At 37.1% G+C, this 23,603-nt stretch overlaps 1 protein-coding gene across 1 annotated transcript; it reads right to left on the bottom strand.

The window, feature by feature from the left end:
• Window positions 1-4,873: 4,873 nt before the first annotated feature.
• LOC149084738 (protein RER1-like) lies at window positions 4,874-23,361 on the bottom strand. The gene is made up of 7 exons (XM_089235172.1): window positions 23,214-23,361; window positions 22,166-22,289; window positions 18,484-18,588; window positions 13,863-13,962; window positions 10,850-10,928; window positions 10,571-10,706; window positions 4,874-6,564 (listed from the first exon to the last, which is right to left on the bottom strand). Coding segments are annotated over exons 1-7 (636 nt in total). The 5' UTR covers window positions 23,216-23,361; the 3' UTR covers window positions 4,874-6,474.
• Window positions 23,362-23,603: the final 242 nt, after the last annotated feature.

Raw genomic sequence — 23,603 nt, 5'->3', positions numbered from 1 at the left:
AACTCTCTATTGCACTTAATTTTACATACACAGTCAAACTTCGTTAATGAGTCACTCTTGGGAGAGCAAAAACATGACTTGGTAAGCAGAGTAACTCGTTAAACGGAGTAAGCCATAGCTGTGCCAATTCCTACCTGAGGACAATTGGGACTTCCAAAAAGTGACTCGGTAAGCGGAGTGACGTGTTAACTGGGTGACGCACTAACAAGGTTTGACTGTACATCAAATTTAATTTTAGTGTTTGAATTCTTCATCAGTAGTTCATGATGCAACTACAAAGTAATCTCGAACACTTTTGACTTGGTGGAGGGGCTCTGGGCAGGGAAAAGTAAACAGAAGACCTCAACTTGGGAAAGAATGTCTAATTTTTGTCAACAAAGATATTTTGTTTAAATTTGAAGCCCTAAATTAGTAGAGTCCATGCTTTCTATGATTATTTATTATGCGTGCTCGTTGCACTTTGACTTAAACTCGATTAATTTGATTCTTTGATTTACATAAATTTTGATTTCCTTGCACTATATGTAATCTTTGACATATCAATAAATTTTGGTTTTGCCGGAGATGCCCTGGGGGAAGGGGGGGGGGGGCGAAGTGCTTACGTTGCTTCTTGCGACAGAGCCTGGGTGTCTCATGGTTTCTCCAGTAGAGCCCATGCAGAAATGAGATCTAGCTTGAACAGTCCCCAACGTTCCAAAAACCTCAGTCGGCAAATGAACTTCCCAGCATAACTTTCATTACTTAAACTGTTCTGTTTGGGCACATAGGATTTTATGGTGACTTTTAAGCATATGGCAATGCTGTTAACAAGCTCTTTTTTTTAAATGGGAGCCATAAAAATAGTCTATTCCTCTTTCTCAAACTTTTTCATAGTGACGACTTAACCGAAATTAGCGATGAGTAAACGAGGGTTTAATAACATTGTGGTCTATGAGAGCTGGAAGGGTCTGAAGAAAAATGACGACTTAACAGGAGTGACGACTTAATGAGGTTTTACTGTATATATTTTTGGGATTGGTATACTTTCATATTTAATCTTTTTCATAATTTTGAATATTTTTATCAATAGTTTATAGCCAAATGAAAATTTTCTCAAACTTTTTTTACCCCATTCGTGACATTTGGGAAGCATTGGTTCAAGTCATACAGCACCAATTGTCACCTAAGAAATTTTGTGTTGTGAAAGTTAAGAAGAATGTAGCCATCATTTGAACTTCTTTTCAAATCAATTACAATTGTAAATTAATTCAAAAATTCAGGAAAAAAGAGGCGAGAGCGGCTTTAATAAATATCCTTCTCCTGGCTAATTGTTTTCATGAGAAATATATAATTGAAAATTATTTTCAATTTACCTCATGTTTCAGTTCAGAGACATCTATTATTTCTGAAAAGCATCTTTTCAACATGCTTAGTTTTTATCAGTGGGCAAAACATGTAAAAAATGTCTCTCTACTATCATAAGGTAACCAAAAGGAAGGTTTGAAGATAAGAATCCCTCAGATGTGAGAGAAGCCGCTCTCTGTTTAACATTTTTAGTCAAATCACTGCTTGTGAATACGTGTAAATAGCTGTTCTGTAAAATAAATCTATGTTCTCCTTGAAATTGTTTCGTACTTTGCCATCTCCAGTGCTTGCAAGAGACATTACCTGGAACAGTTGCAACATCAAGCAACAGTAATGTTTCACCTAAAGACTTTGCTTTGAGAATGCAAATCAGTTCTAGCAAAACAAAGACAAGTTAGAAATCTGTTGTCCCCACAAAATTGACCAAAAAAAGAATGAGAAACACAAAAAAGAAATAAGAATGCAAGTGACAAAAAAATTATTCAGAGTATCTGTACTTATCTAAGTTCAAAATAAAATACTAAAATATATTGAACATGTTGCAAGTATCAGGCAATAAAGCAAGTTAAATGCTGAAGTAAGCAAATCTGACGAGGCAGATCTCTTAACATGGTTAAACTTAGAAGAATTTTTTCACCATTAATTCTGAATAAACTTCACTGCTGCTGACTATATTTTATTCATTTTTGCCCAATTTCATGAGAATGGCCAATGCATATTTGTATATTAGCGATAGGGAAACACATTTTAACTATCTTGTATGGGAATAACATTTTAACTATCTTGCATGGGAAAGTTGAAATACCACTGTATATGTAAGTCACTCACGAATGGAACACGTTACTCTCAGATCTGACTACATTAATTTACAAATGATAATGGAACAAATGCTATGAGGTGACTCAATCAAGGCCATAGCCAGCAGCGTGTGGGGGGGGGGGGAAGCAAACATGATTTTGTCGTTACCCCACAGGAGAATTTGATGATTTTATAAAGTATTTTTGTTCTTTCCTGAAATTTGTCTCCTGGGGCTGTTACTACCCCCCCCCCCCACAGTTTCTGCCCAGGCCAGGAGTAGATACAGTTCTGATGTCTGAGATTTCTACCTATGAAAATGTGACAAAATGGCTACTATAGATGAAGTCCCATGATTATGTTAACCAATATGGTTGTGCCTTGTGATTCAATAATAATCTGCCACCACACTCATGCCGAATCATGGGACTTCATGCGAATGAATCCACTCTGCAATTTCATGCATGTGCAGTAATGAGGAATTTGACAGTAAAATTGTAGGTCATTACTGTATTAGTTTAATCACTTTACAATCAAGGATGTAATATTGTATCCAAACACCTGTGGAATAAACTCAAACAAACTCTCTCTGTTTTCTTTCCTCTTTCCCCCATCATCACAAGTCTTTTTTGTAACCCTACGAAGTTGTTATTTTTACCTTCCATTTATTTCTATACAATTATTAGTGATTTTCCCCCACATATATTGTATTTTTGTTCTATATACAGATAAGAGCAAAAGAGAACAGGTAGAGGTGAGGGTAGAAAGAGAAATATACTGTATATACTCGTGTATAAGCCGACCCCCCCCCCCACTTCAGGACCACCAAAACCGCAATAAATTGAAAACCCGTGTATAAACCGACCCCAAAAAATCTGTGCATTTCAGAGAAAAAAAATTCTTATATTTTCAAGCAAAATGAATAGCTTACACAAATTTACAATAGAAAATGATTCAAACTTTTTAAGCCGTTTCTTCTGAGTCTCCAAGCTCATCGTAATCCATCAGATCATCATAGGGTGCGGCATCTTCGTTTTCATCTTCATCTGGCTGTCATCGCCATTGTCACTTTCAAACAGGATATCATCTTCAGTTCCGTCCATCGCATTGCTAATGCAACACTTTATGAAGGATCGGATAATAATTTCGGTGGAAACAGAATTCCACGCCTCGTGTACCCATTGGCACACTAGGCCAATGTCAGGTTTCTTAAAGGCACCACTTTTTGTAGTTTCTTTATCATCGGAACTCATCCATTCGATCCATAAATGCTTCAAATAGTCTTTGAAAGGCTTGTTAATGCTCACATCTAAAGGCTGTAAAATCGACGTTAGCCCACCTGGTATTGAAGCCAATGATGTTTTCGATTTCTTTGAATCGGCTTTGACATTATCGGTTCTGTGGGATTTGAACATATCCCATACCAATAATGCCGGTTTCTCGAACACTACTCCGGGTCTTTTGTTCCATATTTCCTGGATCCATTGTAGAATGCCTTTTTCATCCATCCAGCCCTTTTCCTGGGCTGTCACGATCATTCTTGGTGGGAACTTCATGTTCGGAGGAATTTTCTTCCTTTTGAAAATCCCAACTGGAGGCAATTTCTTTCCATCGGCCATGCACGATAGCACGACAGTAAATCGTGTTTTTCCGTGCCCAGTTGTTCTAACAAAGATGGTTTTTTTCCCCGAGTTCATCAACAGTTCTATTGCTTGGAAAATCGAAAGTAACCGGGGTTTCGTCCATATCACCGATTTGTGACAGTTCAAATCCATGTCTTTTTCGCAGTTCAATTATGAACTTCTGGAAAGATTCAATTCTGCTTTCCAATTCTTCTGGGAGTGTTTTGTGCGATCTTTGTTCGCTGGCGTAAGCACAGGTCGAAACGGTTCATGAAATGAGTACACCAACCTGAGGATGCATAGAACTTTTCTGGATTTGTGTCTTTGAATTTAACACTCTCAGCTAGTTTCAATGCTTTCAGACGAATGGCTGTCCTTGTCACGATTGTATCTTTTAGTCTGAGGTGTAGCACCCATTCATTCGATTCCTTCTCAAGTTCAGGGAACACCGATACTTTTCCTCGAAGAGTCTTTTTTGTCTTCCGCATGGCTGAAATTTTCTCTTTCATTTTCCGCCATTCTCTCACTTGTTTCTCATTGACGTTGTATGTCCGAGCTGCAGCACTGTTATTGTTTTCTTCGGCGAATTTGATAACTTTCAGTTTGAAAGACGCATCATATGCAAATCTTTTAGCTTTCTCCATTTTTGATCGCCGACACTTACTGATACAACACTAGATCAATGATTTTTCTGTGGGTAATCACGACACACACACTTGTACTGCCTGGGAAAAAAATTACCACGTGGATTTAACCCGAAAAGTACTAACACTACTAACACAACCGCCATTTATCTATAGCTACAAAAATCACTCCGATGATTTGCAATGCCATCTATCACTACTAATTATTAGCGCCATCTATAGTTACAAAAATAACTATTAATTGCGGGGGTCGATATTTTCTCGCCAAAAAATGACCCGAGTATAAGCCGACCCCCCCCACTTTAGCAACAAATTTTCCCACAAAAAAACTCGGCTTATACACGAGTATATACGGTACTTTGTATACCTACTCTCCTCTTATCTGTATCCTCTCTCTATTATCTGTACTTATCTATTATACTGCTTTTATTTCATTTGTTTTTTTTTCCTTCCTTTTTTCTATTTTTTCCCCTTTACTTTTTCTAATGTGCGGTTAAGTTAGGATACCATATTTATTGCCCATTCGTCACAATTTCTTGCCAATACCTTGTAAGTGAAGCAGTTAAGTCTCTCACCAAAAACTATTTCTGTGGCTACGGCCTTGCTTAACATCATTAAAATCATTCGCATATTCAATCAAAGCATAATAACTGACATTCCAATACAAAGCAACAGAACATTGTCACTTATACTCATGCTTCATAAGCACAATTTGAGTATATAATAGATAATCATGAAGACGTTTCTTTTTTCATTATACACAAGAAGGAATTCTCTGATACTATCATTTCAAAAATATATATAGAACATAATTTTCTTTTCTTCATTTCCGCAACTGCTGGCAGTACAACATAAGAGAGCATTTCATGCACCGCCTGCAGTGCAAGCAAATGCCAATACCCCAAAAATCCCCCAACAGCATATAAACATTAAAACAATTCAATTAATCTCAAAATAAAATAGAGATAAACAAGGAATAAATTCATCCACAATCGATCAATAAATTGTGGTACTTCTCCAGACATACCAGATTTTATCAATTACAATCAATTCACAATAAGTTGAATTCCTACGAGTCAAATATCTCTTCAAGTTTTCAGGCAACCCCAGAACCTTAAAAAAAGGGACGTTTTTGTTCGGCTGCTGCACTTACAACTAATCAAAATTTGACTATCATATAACTTTGTACACCACCTGCAATAGTGTAATTTCCTGTGTATAACTAGTGAGATATCTGAGAAATAAAAAGACTTTTTTTTTCATGCTCTGGGCAAATTGTAATGATGGTGACATTGCAACCAGAGGTACCAACATGAAGAAAATATTGAGGGGGCTGACAATTTCTATTTGTGGGTATGTACGGGACTTAAGCTTGTACGCAGAAGGCTGAATGGTGAGTCACATTGTATATTCATGAAAAATTCATCAAAATTTATTGAGGGGCTCAAATAGCTTCAGCCCCTATAGATTCCGGCAATCGATTTTTTTTATTCCGGAGCAGGAACAAAAATTGAGAACGCAAAATGTCAATTTTCAATTTCTGCTCGTCCTTCATAACCTTGCCCCCCAACACAGATCTATACACAAAACTTTTCACCTTTAGCGAGCATGCTCTCATTGTTGGCTATACACAGAAAATTAAGGTACATAGGAATTGTTGAACTTGATGCTGGAGATAAAAAAAATTTTTAGATTTTCTACCTTTCGGCAGAACACAGGGAGATCACACTTTTATTGTGTTCTAGGGTGACATGAACTTGCACCATACTGGTAATGAACAAATGAGTATTTTGCTCAATGTATATACATTTGAACGTATGAGAAAAATTTCAAGCGATGTGACGAAGCAATTTAACAAGACCAAAAATTAATGTACATTTTAAGATATATGTCGAAGATGCGTATGTGTTTGAGAACACATAAATTTCTGTGTGGTCTTTCACCCATTTGCAAAGTGAAAAAAAAAAGTTCTAGAGTACCGACGATACTTCCTCTGCATGCAGTGTTTGTTGTTTTAAATAAATAATGCTGTCCACTGGTGATGTATAACAGTAGGAAAGAAACATTCTTCATGTCGTCACAATTTTCCCGCTGTCCTCTTTCCCTCTGTACGTGACTTTCCCTGTTGTCCATGGAAGGTATCGATACTTTATCATATGCTAGAAATGAATAGAGGAAAAGTAAGTTGACAGTTGTAATAAATGTACGGAGACAAATTACAAAAGCTAAAATAGACCAGACAATTCACTAAAAAATTATAGATAAATAGCAGGTTACTGCGATTTAAACCAGCTAATGAAAATTTAAATCTTGTTTTTTTTTCATATAACTTCAATGATATTGAAGTAAAAGTAATCTGGTATGGTATGCATGTTACTCATATATGGTAAAGGTTGTGATTAAAAGAAGTATAGAAGACCTTTGGAGTAAATCATAGGCAGAGATATGGGGGAAGGGGTCATGGGAGGCATTGCCCCCAGTGTCAAAGGCAGAACTGAGTGATCTAATGTATATGCATATACATGAACTGACATCATCATGTGCCCCCTCCCCCAGACTTTCAAGTCTATCTCCGCCTATGGGGTAAAATAGACTTGAACTTAATCCCTAGATACAGAGCAGAAAACTTTGCCTACTAAAAACTTTGATTTCATGCCCCCTACAGATGCTATACCAGAGAATAAACAATGGGGCACTTATTACATTCCACTGGTGATTGCCCTCTTGGTTATATAAGACAGACAAGGAGACCCATAAAATCAAGATTAAATGAGCACGCTCACTGTGTTAAGAATCAGGAATGTGAAAAATGGACCATCGCTGGTCACTGTTGACAAGAGGGCCATAGATTTAAATTTCAGGAAGCGAGAGTTTTTTTCAAAGTCAAGTCCACAGTTGATTTAGATTTCTATGAAGGCACATATATTCCGGCTTTCAAATTCATATTAGTAAACGGTAATAAATCTACACCACCGATTGCAATACCATGGCTTGAATTCATTACCAGTGGGAATTCTAAGAAAATACGAATACTGCTTTCTGGAACAATTCAAAACACTGGGCGAGATGTTCTGTAACATAGCCTTGTTGAGGCTCGCCTGTCCTTTGCCCCTGATGTAATGGTAGTGCATGTGCTATGTTTTATTACTGAGTTTGTGTTATGTCTATCATATACTGTATGTTTATAATTTCCTGTCGACTAAACAAACTTGTTACTTACGGACGTTTTTGGTGCCGACGTGTCACGAACTGTTTTAGGAAGAAAGGGAAACTAGTTTCCGAACTTGCCGTTTGGAACGCCGATGTCAATGGGGGTGCATGTGCGTTACTCCTCATTTGCATGCTTAGTGATCTGAGAGCTATAAATAATCACGTCCGTGCTTCAAATCAGCTTTCAGTCTCAGGTAGCGCTAGAATCGCTAATCATAAACGAACGATTCAGCTGGTCCGATGTACCCGTCACACAAGTTCCCGTCAGTTGCTCTCCAAGAATGCCGTTCAGGGATGTCTGCTGGTGTCCGTTCTCGATCTTAATGCCTTCGTAGATCTTGCCGACTGCGATCTGGCGTTGGCTGGCATGGTCAATAGCAGTGATCTGATAGTTTCTTCGTATGACGCTGCAATCTGATGCTACCCTTTCGTCACGACGTCCACCATCGGACTCCACCGCTTGAACGCCGATGTCCGCGATCTAATGATGCCCCTTCGTCAACGTCCCGGGTTCGTCGAGATATCCGTTAACTGGACTCCATCATTTGATCGCTGAATACCTTGTGCGGTTCTACCGGTGTTTGTGATATAATATCGCCTCATCAACGCCCCGGGTTTGTCACGATATCCGTCATCTGACTTCTACTGCTTGATCGGTGAAGACCAAGTGTGGTTCTGTCAACGTCCGTGATCCGATTCCGCCGCCTTGTTGACGCCTTGGGTTCGTCGCCGAACTCTGTGATTCTACTGACATCTGTGGTCCAGCATCGTTTCTTGAAGACCATAGCTGAGTGTCACTTCCGCCCTAGTCGCTTCACCATAAGTACACTTTGCGATTTTCCTACTAGTGAAGGGTTTGGCCTTGAATTGATGTCTTAACTAATGTTTTAATGTGTAATAATAGAAATAAATAGTTGTTCGAAACTGTTTTGTTCATTGGCAGATAAAGACATACGTTGCAGTTCATGATTTGATCTGCAAGGCGTGTGCACCCATTTCCATTGAGGCAATACAGAGGGTGGCTGAAAATTTCATTCTTCGTTTGTGCCCTCCCTGTGCTGCAAAAGGTGCACATTTTGAATAGATTGTGATGTGATTGCAATGACTGCTTGCAAAGGGCATTTTATAACCTATTTCTTGGACTCCAAAGTACAACTATAACATACAGTGTCACCTGCTGGCAACATTTGTAACTAATTTTGAAACTTCTGCGTCAGATTTTTATGACTTTCAAAATTAACATACCACTCGTTTTATTTTTCTATTGATCACCGTTTCCAAGGTATTTCATTTTAAATTCAGGGAGTCCTTTGTGGGACACCCTGTATACTGTCTCTCCTTTGTATATAATTGTACCGTTTGTGATCGTGTTAGTGCATTGTTTTATAAATAATAAGATTTGGTTATAATGTAATTATTAACAGCAAGAGAACTACAGACACCATTTCTTTAGCATAGTCAAATCTTAAAAGATCAGACTAGGGACAAAGGAGTTTCATTAGTGATCTAAGGTGAAAGAATCCTGAATGACAAAACTCTGCCACCAGACTTATCCTGTGACCAAGATTTCTTCCAGTCCAGCTTCGTGGCAGAGTCTGGTGAAACGATTCTGTGAACCAAGGGATGCATATCCTCTGGCCCGTAAGCCAAACCATGGCATTCTATATGGCCATGAAATAATTTTCTGGAACAGTACAAATCCATACACTATGATAGGTACACTTGTTTCTGGACTGTAAGCAGAGTCACACTGTATATATGGCCCTTGGACTGCAGCGATCATGCACTTCAACTGTAAACCATGGTAACTTATGCGCTGTTGAAATATTTTTTTAAAGTATGAGCTTTTCATGTAATGATACATTTGGATGCTTACTGGTTGCAAGAAGATTTTTTTTTATAGGAAACAATAATTTTCACCAAGTTGAAAAGCAAAATTAGCCAGGTTGCCTCAACAATAACAACTGGCCATTTAAAATTGAATGCCAATAATGCTGCTATGCATACAGATAGTCGAATATATGCCTGCCAAATTACAGTGATCCCCCACTTATATACCCCCTCTTACTAATAAGATGATTTTCTGCATCCGCGGTCAAAGATATAGCATAATAATGCTATTCACTTATACGCCTTTCTCACTTATGCATCTTTTTTTTTGTTCTCTTGCACTGACGAATAAGGAAGAGATCACTGTACATCAGTGGTTCTCAAACCTTGGTAATCAGTGGCTCCCTTGATTAATTCATGGCTCATCTGTGGCTCCCCACTCATAGTTTCATAGATATTTTCACTTATAAAAGAATAACTTCAAAGCATAAATAGCTACAAAAATCAATATGTAGAGCTCGCTGCAATGCCTCTGACAAAGGTTGGCAATGCTCTTAGGAGCCGTGACGCACACTTTGAGAAACTCTGCTATATATAGATCCAGTCCAGAGATTAACAAATCGGAAAACCAAATTAGGTACCAGACATAGAATTTGATGGCTCTTTCTTTATTGTGGTAGAAACGCTGACATAAATTTCAAAAATTTTGTTTTTTGCATATTCCAATTTAGCAATTATGCCTAAAAGTTTTCAGGTGCCAATAATAATTTTTTACTTCCATGATCACTTGGGAATTGTCAATTCCTGAGATGAAGTTTATCTGCTTCTGGATCAAACAGAAACAAATATATATGCAAGGGGCTATTTAAGTATTGTCAGTATCCGGGTCGGAGGGTTCAGATTTGCTTAATTTTGCTGACAAGAGGCAGAGGGGGTCGGAGTTTTTGCTTATGGGGAAAATCAAAAATAGCTAAAATTTTTCTGACGTAATACTTGAATGGTCCCTAATTAATTGAAATACACCAGTTAGGAAATTTGTATCCATCCTCGAAATTTTGTTGTTCACACTCACAAGGATCATTTAAAATGAATAAAAAATAATTTTACTTCCTATTTGATACGTACCTTAATTTGTGCTTTCATTGTGAAGCAAAACAATATGATAAAATACATCATCAGAATCGGCCAATAAACTGGTATGTTGAATATCTCAAAAAATGTGAAAAATGTGGCAATGAAAATTGCTTTGGTGGCAGAATACCTTGGAAACAGAGATGTGAAAAATGCTTGCATAAGATTTATGATAAACTAATATGAATACAACTTTTTTATAATGTCAATTAAAAAAATTAAATCAAAAATTGATATGAGCATCCATTTAAATAACATTCATATCAGTCTCACCAAAATTTGAATTCTGGAAGTCTTCGCACAAAGGGCCTGAACTCTTCATTAAATTTTGTTGGGAGCTCTGGCCCATTTTCTACATTTGAAAAAATAAAATCATAAATAACAAAGAAAATATCAAAGTAACGCTTCTGTGGAAAGATGTAGAGAAAATAAATATAACTGCAAGCGTTTCAAATTTGATTCGAGAAACGTAATTCCACGAAACAATTACACTGATATCACACGTTCCACACCATTGTAAAAAATCATAACAAATTCCATTAAAAAGCACAAACAATCCAAATATGTTAAGAAATACTGTATTAACACCGGAAATTTCTTATTGCTATTGCAATGCAATTTTCTCATGTGCATGGTAATTTGTGTTATGAAATAACTTCTCATTTTCACAGAATTCTGCTTCTTGTTCCGAGCACATGTAAACAACTTTAATCACAAGGAAATATTTTAAACAATGATCAGGCAACATCAGAGTTCTTTAGGTGTATTCTGTTAAGGAATTTCAGATATTTTTAGTGTTTGTAAATTGTGCTCTTTTGAAGTCATGACACTTTTTTTCCTGGGGTGGGAGGCAGGAGATGTCAATCATTCCTCTTTGTGAAAATGATATGCAGAGGTGCAAACATTTTTAAATCAAGAAATTTTTTTTCATCGGGGGTGTGTGCACACCCTTCTTCTGCATCGGCTCAAACAAAAAATAAAAACAAGTTTTTTTTAAATCAATTCTTGAAAAGTCCTCCCCCCCTCCCTAGGTAGGTTCTGCATACGCCCCTCACAGAATATAATACAGTGGAACCTCGATAACTCAACTACTCCAGTATAACTCAGCATCTATTAAAATATTCCCATGGTTGGCACAATGCTAAATCCAAAGGAGAGAAAAATCTCTAACTTGGCACATAGTGACTACATCCCGCTTGAGTTGACTACGATTTGAACTGCATTATCACAACTAATTTCCAGAAATTGTCCATTTGTTAATCAGTTCGACAAATTTTGTGATATTTCTCACTTATACTTCAATAATTCTCTCTTTTCCTCCCCCTCCCAGTTTATTTGTCGAGTGATAAGTGTCAAAGACTTTCCCCTCACACCTTCGGGTAAACTTATTTCCCATAGTTCCTGCAGTTTTTAATTTAAAAACCCGATATATGGACTACAAAAACCATAGATAGATATGAACAATTTCCCGACATTTTGAACAAGAGATGATCAAGAAAGCTACATCAAAATGTTTAAAGTGAAGGGAGGAAAGTTTTCCTATTTTGGACAATTGCACACTAAGCTTATTCACAAATAAAAGATCTTCCGGCAATCGAAATAGGGCCATTCCATGTCAAATCACCCAGCCATGACACCCATAGTCTCCGATTTCAATGATTTTTTTTTCATTTTGCATTTGTTGCATTTACCATCCTTATTAACCGTGTGAAATATTATTCGCATATCTCTAAAACTTTTTGAGAAAAAAAATGTTGAAATTTATCAAAAACTGATGCAGATGGCTTTTCCGAGGCTCAATTTTTAAGCGGCATTGTTTGGGAAAATAAATCATAACTTTTTCAATTTTCAATATATTCAAGTGAAATTTTCACTAAAGTGTTCACAAAAACATACAGAATATGAATAAAAATAATTCGTACACTTACATTTGAAATTTACATGCAAAAAAAATAATGTAAACTTTGTTTTTGTGGAATTTTTTGTTAGAAAAAATACAATTTTTCAAACATATTTTTAGACCAGACACACAGCAGTTACCAAAACAACTTTTATTTTAAATTTCTCCTAAATATATGAAGTAAAATACTGGAGAAAAAAAATAATGGTTTTTTGACCGTTAATATGTTTATTCTGGCTCGCAACACAAAATTCATCGAAATAAGACTGGATCGTTCCGATTTCAAATCATTCAACTAGATACTGAAATGCAACCCATCATCCTGGATTCCAATTATTATTTTTTATTTATTCCTTCTACCATGCTTGTTGACCATGCAAAGTTTCATGTACATATCTCAAAAACTTTTTGAGAAAAAAAATGTTTTTTTCCCATGAAATTTCGCATGGTCAACAAGCATGGTAGAAACAATAAATAAAAAATAATAATTGGAATCCGGGATGATGGGTTGCATTTCAGTATCTAGTTGAATGATTTGAAATCGAAACGATCCAGTCTTATTTCGATGAATTTTCTGTTGCGAGCCAGAATAAACATATTAACGGTCAAAAAACCATTTTTTTTTTTCTCCAGTATTTTACTTCATATATTTAGGAGAAATTTAAAATAAAAGTTGTTTTGGTAACTTCTGTGCCTCTGGTCTAAAAATATGTTTGAAAAATTGTATTTTTTCTAACGAAAAATTCCACAAAAACAAAGTTTACACAATTTTTTTGCATGTAAATTTCAAATGTAAGTGTATGAATTATTTTTATTCATATTCTGTATGTTTTTGTGAACACTTTAGTGAAAATTTCACTTAAATATATTGAAAAAGTTGCGATTTATTTTCCCAAACAATGCCGCTTAAAAATTGAGCCTCGGAAAAGCCATCTGCATCAGTTTTTGATAAATTTCAACATTTTTTTTCTCAAAAAGTTTTAGAGATATGCAAATAATATTTCACACAGTTAATAAGGATGGTAAATGCAACAAATGAAAAAAAAATCATTGAAATCTGAGACTATGGGTGTCATTTTGGCATTTTGCCGGGTGATTTGAAATGGAATGACCCAATATGCTTTTTCACATTTTTAATGATTAATAATGTAACTTTTGACTTTGTGAATGTGAATATATGTTCTATTGTGGAAAATCGACTTATGTCTATTCCTTTTTCTGTCTGTCAACTTAGGATAAACAAAAATAATCTGTGGTTGAACATTACAGACACACCTTCACTTCGCATCTCAGAGAGGTATCAAAATGTTTGATGCTGCAGGCAGAAGGATGTTTAGTGAGAAAATGTTTTTTTAAAGAACGATAAACTGTGTAGATCACACTCACCATATACTTCACTCCTAGCTGGATCAATCTTTGGTGAAAGAAATGCGATGAACAAATTCAGATAGTATATACCTAATGCATATGTAATTATGTACCAACCCTAAAAAAAAAGATGAAGAACATAAGCAAGAACGAGGAAAAATGAGATTCACATAAAAATACTCGTAAAATGAATATATAATACTCATAATATCAGTATTCAGTATTAATAGTCAGACAGCACTGGATAGGAGGGGGGCATGCAGCTGCATCACATTATGTCTATTCATCTGTTTATCACCCATTATTGTGAAAATTAAAACCATGCAAGCAACACACACAATAATGCATTAAAAAGGATGTGGAGGAGCGATTTGGAAAAAAGACTTGTAATGCTGGAGCCAACAGTTTAGCTGAATGTTGCTGTGGTGCTGGTTGGCTGATAATGTAACAGGACAGACCCACTGTGGGTGAGAAGGGGCCCTATTTTATTTACATAAGTGCTAATAAATAATTTTCATTAAATAATAATAATTAATTAATTACTCATTTTTCACCTTGGCAAGTCGCTCAATGACGGCCCGGGATCATCAGACACAGTCAGATGATGCATCAGGAAATATCGTTGCAGAAACACCCATTCTCTTTGTGACATCATGGCTGCTGCCACATTGTGATACCAAAATAATGAAAAGAATCCGCAGCAGGTGACTAGTCACCTTCAACAACCATCAGTATAAAAGACAGCGGAGGGAATCGCCTCTCTGCTTCACTGTACACTCTCACCAGTCACTCACTTCACTGGTCGTGCTTTGGCTCTCCTTGGGGAGTCAATAACTGAGAGCTATGGGGTAGAATTCCCATCAACTTTCCGTTCAAATCCAATTTAGACTGCTTCACTACGTAAGGTCCATGAATGTAAAGGAATTGTCATCCTGGTATTGGAGAGCTCTCAACAGATATCCGGCCATACATCAAGATGATATGATCTACATGGACTGCCAATCAATATACCAGAGATGCCAAGAGACTTGGTGAAATAAAATCTTTCTAAATTTGTAAATTCTTAAAGTTAAAATGTTAAATTTGAAATAAAGGTAATGATTTGGAATTCATATTTAGACTCTTGTTGTGCTGGATTGCCTCGTGATGCTCATTCGAGATCCCGGAGATACGACTTCAATTGCTACAATGCCTGCTTCAACCACTGGGGATTTCCTGTCGGTCCACAAAATATTCTGCTCAATCCATGTAGCTGCTACATAATGTTAGACTTGATAAATGAAAGTTTTTTTGGTTTTCATTTATGACTTTGCCATCAGCAAGTTCTACGTATTAGTTCTACTCCTTTTTTTTTCCCGGTCCACAAATTATGTCTCCCATTTCTGCCCGTCAATGAAATTGTTCAACTATTTTCACAGGTAAGCAGCTGTAAAAAGGTTGAAGAACATTGCTGTAATGAACTCATTTGACCCTGGTTGATGAACTTAACTCTTTGATAACTCTGGAATTCTCAGGAGTGTTTCTCTGTATGACTAGGGACAACATAGAAAAGTGGACATCTATAAAGATGTTCGACAGACTTCTATTCAATTTGTAATTAAAAAATATTGAGAAGCTAAATGACTAATCACTTGAGTGATAAACAACTTCTGATGGTATTCTGCAATGGTATCTGCAGGGCTTGACAAATTGAAAAAATATTTAAGCGCCAGCTCAATTTCTTATGAGCCAAGCATGGTATTTTGCTCAAGATAAAAGGGCCCTAAATAATGATTTCTCTACTTTTCTCATGTTAAAAGACGTAGCGTAATGAAATCAGAAAATTTGATGTCACCCTTTACACTCTAATTTAGAAATATTCTCTAATTTAATAACCACATTTAGAAAATTTTAGGAGCGAATACAGATTTTATAGTTGCCATAGCAATCTGGTGCCTGGGATTGTCCAGCTCTGGCAATCTATATAATAAAACTGATTTTCTGCCTGCGTATGCATGTTCTCTTTATATATATACAGTCAATCCTGCTTATAGCGTTCTTACTTAGAACATTTTTCCACTTAGGACGATTAATTTTCGTGGTCTAAACTCTAAGATTTCCTGTTTTGAGTGTTTTCCCACGTACAGTGTTTTTTCGTGATGGTTTTTTGAGAAATGTTATAAGCAGGATCCATTATATATATAGATATATACAAATCTACAATTTTATACCGATTGTCACCAAATTTTGCAAGTATACAAAACAGGACCCGACTTTATTAATAAGTCCTTTGACTACATATTTTTTTATTTTTTTGACTTCATTTACTATGAAAATGGACAAAATAAATCACAAATAAAACAAATTCAGTGTTTAGGATTTATACCAAGGCTGGGACGCATATGTCCCAGTCATAGTCAACGACATTATGTGTACGAGGGGACGGTATGCATATATGGTTTTGTTAAGAAGAGGTAACTGCAGCGCCATCTGAGTAACTAACATGAGCAACTGTAGAGCCAGGCATGGCCCAGGCTCTGTCCCATGGGGGATATAAGCACTTTACCCTGATGGGTTGGGCCATTGGTAACATGAGCAATTGGTCTGGCTCCAAGACTGGGATATATCACAATTGGCTTTCAGACAATTTTTGTCCCAGTAGTAATTTTTGAAATCTTAGTGGGGACATACATATCCCGTTATTAATCAAAGGATTGAAAGTTCATCAGAGCTAAGCAAATGCCTGAAATGAGCAAAAAAAAAAACAGTCCAGCAACAATGACTTTTGTTATGTTTACTTTAGTTAACATGGTTCCCAAACAATGGGTGTCAGGCATGTTTTCTCCTTTACAATGGTTTGTCATTTCCCTTTTGCTGTTAGTATATACAGGGGTGGGAAGTGACAAAGTCCATTTCGGAGCAGCAAATTGAGGAATTGCAGCAGTTTTGGAGCAGCAAAATATAGGATTCGGAGCAGATATTTATAAATTGGAGCAGCGAAATTAACAATAATATTTTCGTTAACCCTCACCCCTTTTCAAAATAAAACAACTGCACTGTCTTTTGTTAACAAACATCTTTTCAGCGGCTTGTTTTTTGTTTTTGGTGTTTCAGGCTTTTGACACCAGCTTGTTTGAAAGAGCGGCTGTCATAAAATTTTTCGCACTAGTCTATTTAAGATGATTTTTGCTTACTGAGGGCACTATTTGCTGTCGCCCTTCAAATGGGCTAAACATTTTCTAGTCTTTATAGATATTATTAATTTTCTATATCAAGGTTTCAATTTGTTTATACTCAGAAAGAAATTGTTGCAAAATGGGAGAGAATTTCAAAAGAATCAACACGATGGTTGGCGATTCAGCACTCATTAGTTGGCGAGATTGGCGATCTGACACTCGTTATTTGGCAATTTAACACTCATTATTCTGCAACATTGGCGATTTAACGTCCGTTATTCAGCAAAGTTTCTAAATTAGCAATCATAATTCGGCGGACATGCTCTTTTCACTCCCGGAATATTTTTTTCACGAAACATCGGGATTTGACGAAATAACGATCGACTACAGTAATTTCTGCTGCTTCCAGTGGCGACTTTTTTATTTAAAACGGAAACTGACCCGCTTTAAAGCTGAAAGACCATTGCAAACCATCTTCAGTTGCACGATCACAGATATTATTGCAGTTTCGTGATGGAAAGCCCGATGATGGGCAGATAGTTTAAATACGGCGATAGTTGAAGTACAGTGGAATAAAACACGCTCTTTTCGGAAAGAATCGTTTCGCGGTAATCAGGAACAACATTTTTTTGACATCCTTTCCAAAATTCCGGGCATACTGAATCAAAATTTGATATTTGGCGCAGAAAAATACGAAAATACCCTATTGAAGCAGGATGGTGCAAGATGCTAATTTTGGTGCAGTACGGCGCAATTGGCATAGAGTTCCCACCCCTGTATATAGAGAAAACCTAGGCAGAGCTAGGTATTATAGCTAGGCATCCACAATATATATATGAAACTACACAGAAAAGACAGATAAACTTGTACACAAAGGGCAAGCATTCATTCATGAGGTATAGGCCAGAATTCGTGAGACAATTATTATTATTCTTTTAATTGTTATGCCTTTCTCAGTCTTATGATCAGAGACAAATAATTTGACCACTAATGTGGCAGACATCTTCAATGCAGGTTTGAAATTTTAGCACCTGAAAATGGCAACTTGTTAATAGCATGAATTCAACTGTGCAACCAGCTGATGCCCTAGTTATCAATGGATCCCAGAGGAAATCCAGTTCTTGTGCCTACACAGAGACTGCTACTAGTATCAAACTGCACATGCAGTTGGAGGTCTGTTATGTATTCAAGAGAAAACCGAGACTAAAAAGATCTTGGGAACATGATAAGTTTGGTGGTCTTGTTTTGGGGGGTTCGTGTCTCTTAGCCCATCCTCAATGAAGGTGAAGGTCCTAGCAATGAAGGTGTTTATTTCATACAAAACTCATAAAAAATGTGGTAAAATTTAATTAACAGGGAGAAATGTTAAAGACATTTGAATAACTACAAAAGCATTTTCAACATAGCAATTTGCAATATCATTTGACAAAAATGTTAAAAAAAACTTTGCAAAAAACAATATATGAATGAATACAACAACGCACCTTCAAATAAATCACTCTAATCATGTATAATGCTAGAAGAAGAACAGTTGCCAGCCACCTTGAAAAGACAAATGGAGTGACAAAGTCGAGAAACCGTTGCTTAGACTGTGGGAGAAAAAAAAACACAAAAATTAATTTGTTTCCAAACCATATAACGTCAGACCAGTGGTTCTTAACCCTTTTTTTTCCATCCCGCACCCACAGTGAAATACGACACTTACCTTCCCGCACCTCATTGGATAATGTGTTCGAAAACTTGGTTTTTCCATGCAATTCATTACATTAATTATCCACTAATTCATTTTTGAAAAATTAATTCCCTTCCCGGCTACTGTTAATATTTAATTATGGCCAGGCTTTTTTCAGAAAACTAATTCAGAAACAACACTAAAGTAGTTGCTTCTTCTGTTTTACATTTTTCATAATTTTTGAAAAAGATTCAATGAATTGTTTTCATTTAGCGATTCTAGACTGTGCAACAATATATATGTTACGCAAATGTGACAAATATGTAAAATAACTGACTATTATACATAATCATCAAGAATTTTAGTTTGATAAATTTCCCTAAATTTTAATCACTTTTGCATAGTACCCAAGCATTGTTGGTAAATTTAATAAGCTCTAAAAAATATTATAACTTTAACAGGCAATTATGCATAATACTCAAATACTCAAGCATCATGTTGTTGATAAACATGATAAAAATCTTACTATATGATATACCATACACTGACATGCCAACATTGGTTTAAAGCTTGTCAGTAGTGATGAATATTCAACTTTGCCATGGGGGTACCCCCACGACAACATAATCATAGTACAATAGAAAATAATTACTCAAAATTTAATTTTTATTGAAAGTTCATTAAATCCAGTACCTGAGTTGCACTGGAACCTAGAGGGCTAAAGCCCCCTCCCCCTACCTCTCAAAACAACGTTCTGAGGTTGCGGAGTTTCTTAATAATTCATGAATATCCAATGCAATCCCAACCTGCATACACCCTTGTTGGCATTGTATACGGACATCTAGCAACCCCAGACACCCCATCGCCGTTTTCTTTGTATCAGAGCTCCTATGGCACCTACGACGAAACATTGTTTCCAACACAAGTTCTGCAAAAACCTGTTTTATCTCCCAATGTGGGACGGTTTTCACAGAAAACAGATTTTTGCATGTTTGGGCACTGAGTATAGCCAACACCTTCTATAACAGAGAGCCTTCACGCAAAGCTTTGATGTCACTGAAGTCGTCCATGTCCCCTGCAGCCATTGGATAAAGCAGCCTGACGTATGCAAAATCTTAACTTTTTTTTTGCAGTATATGCAGACTATAGGTAAAATGGACGACTTCATTCACGTCACGAGCTTCGACCGGAGGCTTTCTGCTATAGAAGGTGTTGGTAGAGAGGCAGGTTTAGATACGGCTTTACAGATTGTCTTTCACGCAGACATAACAGATTGACTCCAAGTTTGTCTTCTGTCAAACGCTCTCACATGTGTATACAAATTCATCCTTACGGTAAAGATCGATGCAATTTTACAAAAATAAGTAAAACACCACAAGAAACTCAAAGACCTGATTTTTTTCAAACCAATTTCCATAGTATTGAGAGTGTCCCCCTGTAGCTCTGTAGTTCATTGTGGTTGTCTGTAGAAACTACGGACAATCTGTAGCAGTTGGCAACTCTGCATACATAATAATTCATGTATTGCATCATTATATCAGGGGCATGATCATAAAATTTGTCATCATTGCATCGGAGTCCAACTATATTCATCACACATACTAGAATCATTTGGAATTTTTTTTCAAATTTATCAAATTCACCAATTAATGTAGAGTAATGTTTCCCAAAGTGGGCAATATCGCCTTTTGAAAGGCAATGGAAAGGTCCTGGGGGCATAGAAACTTTGGGTTTAGTATAGGAACCTATGGGTTGGCTTGAATTGGGAGGACTGATGAGAAGGAAATTTTTTTGAAGAAGAGGGCTGTATGGAACAAGAAATTTGGCAAACTACACTGTAGGGTGGTGGTTCCCAAACTTTTAAAGTGACGGAGCACTTTTTAAATGAAAAGTTCACAGAGAAGAATGAGCATTAATGCCGGAAGTCAAGCTTGGCTTGTGCACATGACCATATATCCTGATTTCAACAAAAAGTCCCGTTTTCGGAAAATGAAAGTGATTTCATTAAGTATTTTTTATTATTCTTATTTAGTCAAATTGCCCATCCTCTGAACTAATAACTTTTCTTGCGTTAAGTTTTATTTGATCCTAGTTATTCCATCAACAAGTAGAATGGTAGATAATTCTTCTGGTTCTTTTTTAAGAGTTGCTTCATATATGAGGGCTCCCCAACTTTTTTTTCGGAAGGACGTGGACAAGCTGGCAGAGATTTTTGGAGAATCCGGAGACCACAAGGGTAGGACCATTCATCTAGTGCTACCCAGGGTTAATGCGTGGAATGGGCCAGAGCAAAAAATTCTGTTTTTCTCACACCACTGCCCACTCCTGACCTATCTGTATGGATTTATAAAGACAAGTCACGACAAATGTCTATGTGGAGCAGTGGGCAGCCCACTTCACTGGACAAACTGTCTGCCCACACATTAGCCTATTCCATCTGGCGAGACTGAGGGTAGAATTGACCGAGAAGTGGTACCGCAGGATGGCAAGAAATCTAGAGTAAGTTAATGATACATGACCTCCAGTTGCCAGGAGAACAGATCACCCCTCTCCATGAGATTGAATAAGGCAGCAACCGGTATCACCCCTTCCCCAAATAATGTTGAAAGAACATGGAGATGCAGAAGATTTAATTGACAACGATAATGACTTTCTCCCACAGTCCCTGGTCGCCTCAAGGTGCCAAAGAAGGGCATGAGAAAGAGAGTGACAGAGTTAACATTTATGTTCTTGAACTTACATGGCATTTCTTAAACTTTTGCACCCATAGTCATTGTTGTATTTTTCAGTGATACCATGCATTTGTTATACACCAACTCTTTTACTACTTTATTTCCTCATGTGTCTGCACTGTATTTTGATATTTAGTTTTGTGTGGCCCCCATGCTTTAGCTTTGCACCATCCACTGCATCGCTTTGTATTTCAGCCGACTACAATTGTGTCGCCAATGGGGTTCAAACCTGGATCCTCACAATGTGATTCCAGTAAGATGCCTACACGTTTCAATTACTAATTAGTACCTAGAACTGGGCTTTTAGCTTGTGACAGTGGCAAATGAATGGTGAAAGTAGATGAGAAAAGTGAGGGGAAAAACCAAAAAAAAACACAATTAGCCTTGGGTGATCGCTATCAGAGACCTCTCAGCTGGATCGTACATTGTTATATGTAAGGTCAGATATTGAAATCAGATTACCACCCAGCTGAATGAAGAATACAGTGGGATGGTCTGTATGTGGACTGTGTGCAATGCATACGTACCGCATGGGATTCAGGAACCAAAAATTTTTTCTTAAGTTATTATTGGATCAAAAACAATTTTCTTGTACGTGTGTGTGTGTGTGTGTATAGCCTACACATATATGTGCGTGTGCCTCATAAACATAAATTGAAGCGAGAACTAGAAACTTCATGAACATAGAACATTTTTCACATGTGGCATTTTAACACGGTAAACATCATAGAATTTAAAAAAAATCAATTTGCTGCTGCCTACCCGAGATAAACAAGGAATGATCTTCCCTTGGTATTCGTCATTCTTTTGGGGCGAGGAGGAGGACTCTTCCAATAAACCACTTGACGCAGTCGATTTATCTTCGCTGACTTCTACTTTTGATTCCCTGGAAATCAAAGTCAACATTAAAAAAGAAAGAAAACTGCTCCCAACAATGTAAAAAAACATATGTATGAAAACAAGAGTAATATACGGACATGCACCCAACATTATTCCCACATGACTTGAACACATTACCAATCGGTATGACTTCACCTTGAGGGTGGTTCAACTTTCGGGAGAGTGTGGGGTCACTTGGTTGATTTAAAAACATGTTGTGGGCAACTTGATTGAGTAATCTGCAACACCACCGTAGGTTATTTGTGATCTGGCCGCTCGAGCGATATTTAAATTTGCTGCTCTCGAGTGATTTGTTAATGTGCTCTGGGCCTTGAGTAATCTAAAACTGTGCTATGGTAATTTAAGCTATCTTTTAATGTGCCGTGGGCCCATGACCCTCCATCCTGGAGCAGGGTTCCCCCACGCTGGAATCTTTGGCGGGCTCCCAACCCAGACTTTTCACTGGGCCATTCTTTAGTCAATTTATAGCATAAAAAAATACAAAAAATGATGATTGTTACGGGCCCCAGAGCCGGAGCCAAGTCCCACCCCTACCGTGTTGGGGAAAGATAGAGCCGCTTGGGTGCTCTGCAAATGTGCCGCGGGTTACTTAAGTCGGGGGCTCTCAACGTGCGCTCCGCGGAGCCCTTGGGAGGGCTCTGTGTGCACTTCCCAAGGGACCACCACCCAATCATTCAGCGGATGCCAAGGCTTGAATTATTTACAAATATGTTTGAAGTAAACACGCCATAGCGGCGCTTTAACCAATCACAGTATATTTCATACATAAAATTATAAACTTATGAAAGAAGAGCTCCGTAGCGATTGGATGTGATCAGTTGCTTGCGAGTTCACATGAGATCAGCTTGGGGAAATCGGCCTCACACATGGACGGACGACGAATGTAATTCAATGTTGAACATGAACTTACATGCTTCGACGCCGATCTCACAGCAACATGAGTTTTTCAACACCAGTTGCACATCAACCCAAACATACGATTAATAGATCTTATTGAAGATGTTGGCCAAGAAAATTACGACGAGTCCAGCTCCACATCAAAACCAAACATCATTCGTAGTTGTTGTAGATTCGAAAATACCAAATAAACTTTATTATTTCCATATGATACCGAACATTAGTTAAGATGAAAGTTCAGGAGATGGCCTTGTGTCGCGTAAAGCCTTGTATAAGTACGAAGAGAATTTTTGATTCCTATCAAAAAAAAAAAAGAATTATTTTAATGCAAGATATACAGAAAACTGGATGTTGTGAAGATATTTATTTTTTGAGATGTTGATTTTTTTTTTTTTTAAGGAAA

Source organism: Pholcus phalangioides, unplaced genomic scaffold (assembly GCF_987345545.1).
Source record: "Pholcus phalangioides strain wild (caught in Gottingen) unplaced genomic scaffold, Ppha-v1.0 ptg000008l_1, whole genome shotgun sequence".
NCBI classification, from domain to species: Eukaryota; Metazoa; Arthropoda; class Arachnida; order Araneae; family Pholcidae; genus Pholcus; species Pholcus phalangioides.
The sequence above is the reverse complement of the archived record's forward strand: the minus strand, read 5'-3'. Positions and strand labels throughout refer to the sequence as shown.

What these genes read in the sequence shown, in the direction of transcription:
- LOC149084738 (XM_089235172.1), bottom strand. An exon ending in TTAGAGTGATTTATTTGAAG is followed by an intron (nt 13,963 to 18,483) that starts GTGCGTTGTTGT and finishes CTTTTTTTTTAG; the next exon opens with GGTTGGTACATAATTACATA. An exon ending in CTTCCAGAATTCAAATTTTG is followed by an intron (nt 10,707 to 10,849) that starts GTGAGACTGATA and finishes TCTGTTTCCAAG; the next exon opens with GTATTCTGCCACCAAAGCAA.